This window comes from Morone saxatilis, unplaced genomic scaffold, assembly GCF_004916995.1.
Source record: "Morone saxatilis isolate NCDOM2014 unplaced genomic scaffold, NCSU_SB_2.0 Contig9, whole genome shotgun sequence".
NCBI classification, from domain to species: Eukaryota; Metazoa; Chordata; class Actinopteri; family Moronidae; genus Morone; species Morone saxatilis.
This window is the reverse complement of record NW_023340268.1, coordinates 638,065-641,912: the sequence shown is the minus strand read 5'-3', so window position 1 is coordinate 641,912 and position 3,848 is coordinate 638,065. Positions and strand designations below refer to the sequence as shown.

The 3,848-nt window shown below is 46.9% G+C and overlaps 1 protein-coding gene across 1 annotated transcript in view; it reads right to left on the bottom strand.

Annotated features, from left to right (window-relative positions):
• Positions 1–6: 6 nt before the first annotated feature.
• Positions 7–3,848, bottom strand: part of LOC118342660 (semaphorin-6D-like) — a gene marked incomplete at its 5' end in the record, with an annotated part of 55,991 nt that continues 52,149 nt past the window's right edge. The window contains 1 exon segment of the mRNA XM_035681270.1: positions 7–3,343. Within this exon segment, the coding sequence (XP_035537163.1) occupies positions 2,036–3,343 (1,308 nt within the window).

Genomic DNA, 3,848 nt, shown 5'->3' with positions numbered 1-3,848 from the left:
GAGTTTTATTTTATTTCTGTCCAGTTTGAGTGTATTTTATGAAAGGTAAAATTACTTGTTTTGTCAATGAAGTCTGGCTGGCCGTAGCGCCAACTGTTCCTATTTGAGATGCTGGTGCTCTTGTGCAACATTCAGTGGAAAGTAGATTTCACATATATAACCTTTAAACAGATATGGCTGTATGTAGGTTGTCATTCACTGGCTGCAGACTCTTAGTCTTGCTACTATGGTAACTTTAATGTTTATTGCTTCTTTTTCTTGTCTTTTTGACATGTTTTAAGACGCAACGTGAATTTGTAGTTAACGAAAATGTCAATTTTGGTAAAATGTACAGTAGAAACACTGAAAATGAACGACTCTTGCACTCCCTTGGTACCCCAGGGGGGCAGGACACCCACTTTGGGAACCACTGCACTAGCAGTAAATAAGATAATTCATCTTTTTGTAGTTTGGGTGAATTGACATTTTGAAAAAAAGGCTGAATTTTATTATACTTTTCATTCTGTGAGCTGTCTTTTCTTTCCCCTTTTCGGTACTACCTCAAGCTGTAAATGACTACAGAGCTCAGTAAGGGATGAGAAAACATTTTTATTCCCTCAAATGTCTTAATTAATACCCTGAAGTTAACAGCGGACTTGACGGATTTAATACACTTTCACTTTATCTTTCACTTCCCTTTAAACATATTTTATAGATCCTGCAGATGCCAGTTCATGAAAATTCTGCTCTGAGGTTTCAGAGCTTTTCACACATAAAGCCGGATGCAAAAGAGAGAAGGGAAGGGGCACATTAAGTCATTTGAGGGTAATTATTAATTCAAGAGAATCAATTAAATAATCTGAACATACAAATTACTAAATTGAAGGAGTGTATTGAGTGCATACATTTCTAATTTGAGGCAGTCTTTTATCCTCCCTCGAACACCTCCTGGGCTCCGTACAAAACACCATCAACATTAATGCTTTCTTTGTTTTTCAGATACCAATATGGTATAAAAAAGAACATTCATCTGGTTTGTATGGACTATCAGGGTGGCTGTTGAATTTTGACATTTGGATATAATACCATAGCTCATAAAGCACAACCGTCTTTTCCTCAAAGTGCTGCTGATGTGTTGGTGTACAAAAATCTCCATCTCTTGAACATCCCGTCATTTTGAAGCATTGGATGTGATAACAAAAAACTCATTGTTTTTTTTTTCTGCCCCTTTGGACTTGAGTGTGAACCGTCCTCTCAAATTCAATTTTCCAGACGGAATTCAGAGGGACAAACAGACTTCCAAAGGAAAGGAATTACCCTCTGGGCATTGTTTGACATTATATGACTTTTGTTTGATTTCTCCTGTGGAAAGAAATGCCATCGTTTCACTCAGAGTCCTGGAGAAACCTTCAACACTCCCAGCGGTCCCAGATTCAGTTCATGTCAGATCTGCAGCAGTCCGATTCCCTGCCTTTTTGAATCTGTGCAAATGAAATCCGGGCCCCGTGCCAAGGTGCAACAACTGGGGACATTAGATCAAAGCACTCATAAGAAAACTGCATTAATCAAGAATTTTTCAGGCCACCTCGAGCCTTGGGGACTCCTTTTGAATCATTAACATCTTTCGCCCTCCTTTTGGAATGTTTTTCAGACTCGTCTGAGCCGGTTTTGATCCGCAGTCCGTCGTGTGGGGAAAGTCGCCACGAGCAGCCCCGCCTACCCGAAGAAATGAGTCAGAGATCTTGTTTATTTGTCGATCCTCAGAGTGTCTGTCTGTGTGGCTCTGCTCTTTGAGCAAAGCATCTACAATGCAGCGGTCGTGACTCAGACAGGCGATGGACGGCGTCCTCTCAGCAGCAGGATAACCACAACTGAAGGGTCGTAATGAGGAGTGATGGGAACAAAAAGCTCTGAAGTCTCTTTTGTGTCTTTTCGTCCCATCAATGCCCTCATTTTGTTATTTCTCACAAGCCCTGCAGACACGGAGAACTTTGCTTTTTAGGGCTGTAGGAGCCATGTTGGAATGGCACCACTTCCTCTTTCAGTCTCAGTAGTATTAGTAGTATTTTCCTGCCTCTGCTACCGGTGATGTCGCTGTGTTCGGAAGGAACAGCGGTTTGGGCGGGACTTGGGGTTTCAGCGACGCTGTTCTCCGGACGATTGCCGCCCGCTGCACATGTGGCCCTTCGCTGTAACTGTGCTGCCGTGTCAGGCAAGTGCTAGCGATCGATGGACGCTGGTTCTCGTCGTTGGTGTTCCCATTAGCTGCCCCGCTCGCGCCTGGGGGGCCGTTGCTGCTGCTGTTGGTGTTCATCCTGGCTAAAAAGTGTGCGTGCCCCCGTTGGTTGAAGCTGTGGTTGCGTGGCACAGCGCCGCCCCCACTGCCCATCTTGATGAGGGATTGGCGTTGAGAGTGGTGGCGTGTCACTGAGACGCTGCTTCCTCCGGGTCTCTCTGGAATCACCTGCTGCTGGAGCGGAGTTGAGGAGGATGAAGAGGAGGAAGAAGGGATGGAGGTGGAGGAGGTGGGGTTGTTGGAAGATGAGGAGGAGGAAGAAGAGGAAGTGGCAGATGATGAGGTGGAGTTTTGAGTCGGTGCGTCCAGGCGCTTGGGGAGGCCATCCCTCGGCAACGTGGAGGTGCTGTAATACGAAGCGGATTCTGTTTCAGGGATCTGCTGCTGGTGATGGTGACTGCTACTGCCGCTACTGTTATTGTTGTGGTGGTTGCTATGGTGATGGCTGTGGTTGTAGTGGTGGGTGCGGGTCTGGCCGTGGTGATTATGATGATGGTGGTGATGATGATTATGTCCTCCAGAAGAAGATGAGGAGGGCCCGGGGAACAGAGAGGATGAGGAGGTGGAGGTGAGAACCTTGATGCCTCCGGTCCCCGACGCGCTGACCTCATGGATGTGCTTGAGCAGCTCATCCAATGCCGACACGTCCACCACTGTCTGGGGAAGGGACTGCTGGGAGTGGTGGTGATGTGGGACTCCCCCGCCACCTCCACCTCCTCCTGCTCCTGCTGCTCGCTCATCATTGGAGATCTTCCTCTCCTCTGGGAGGTGCAGTGAAGTCGAAGAAGCACCTGCTCCATGAGCTGCTCCGTTGCTGAAACTGTTGCTGTGGTGATGAGAGAAGGGAAACACCTGTTGGGTCAAAGAGTTCCCAACAACGGCCATGAAACCCAGACTGGATCCAGAGCAGCTGGGCCCAGACTGGGGGTTGTTGTCCTTGGCGTTGTTGCAGTTCTGGTTCTTCTCGTACTGATGGTGCCGCAGGGCCTTCATGTTCTTAATGGGAAGCTCCGGAGTGGAGTCAGGCGTGGGCAGGCCGGACAGCTCTCCATCACCCTGAGACAGGGACTAAACAAAGGTTAGACCGATGAGTTTTCAAACATTTTCAAGTCAAAGAGGGCATCATTTAAAAAAAACGTTTGTGCTTGGTCTACTGATCTTTTACATAAAAGCCACAACCTCTGGCTGGGAATAATACCCAGTTCCACTTAATGTACATCTACAATCACCTTTCAGCTCTGTGATTCGTCACTATGGCATTAGAGCTGCAACTAACAACTTCATTAATCAATTAAGTAATTGTTACTGCACATTGCAGTTTTGCAGAGCTAACCATTACAAGAAGGGTCAAACTCCTTAAGCCCCTATTTCCAGTCCAGTACAGTTAGCATATGCAACAGTGCACCACTAAGAGACTTCCTGCGTTACGAGAAAAGATCTGTGTTGCAACAGTCCTCTGCTACTTTGGTCCCGGTGACAACGTCAAACTCCGTTCAAGAGCTGCACCTTGTCTCTCTGATTAGGGGGCAGCACTAGTTTTCACAGACTAAAGCGTCTTGTAGACTTGCCACTG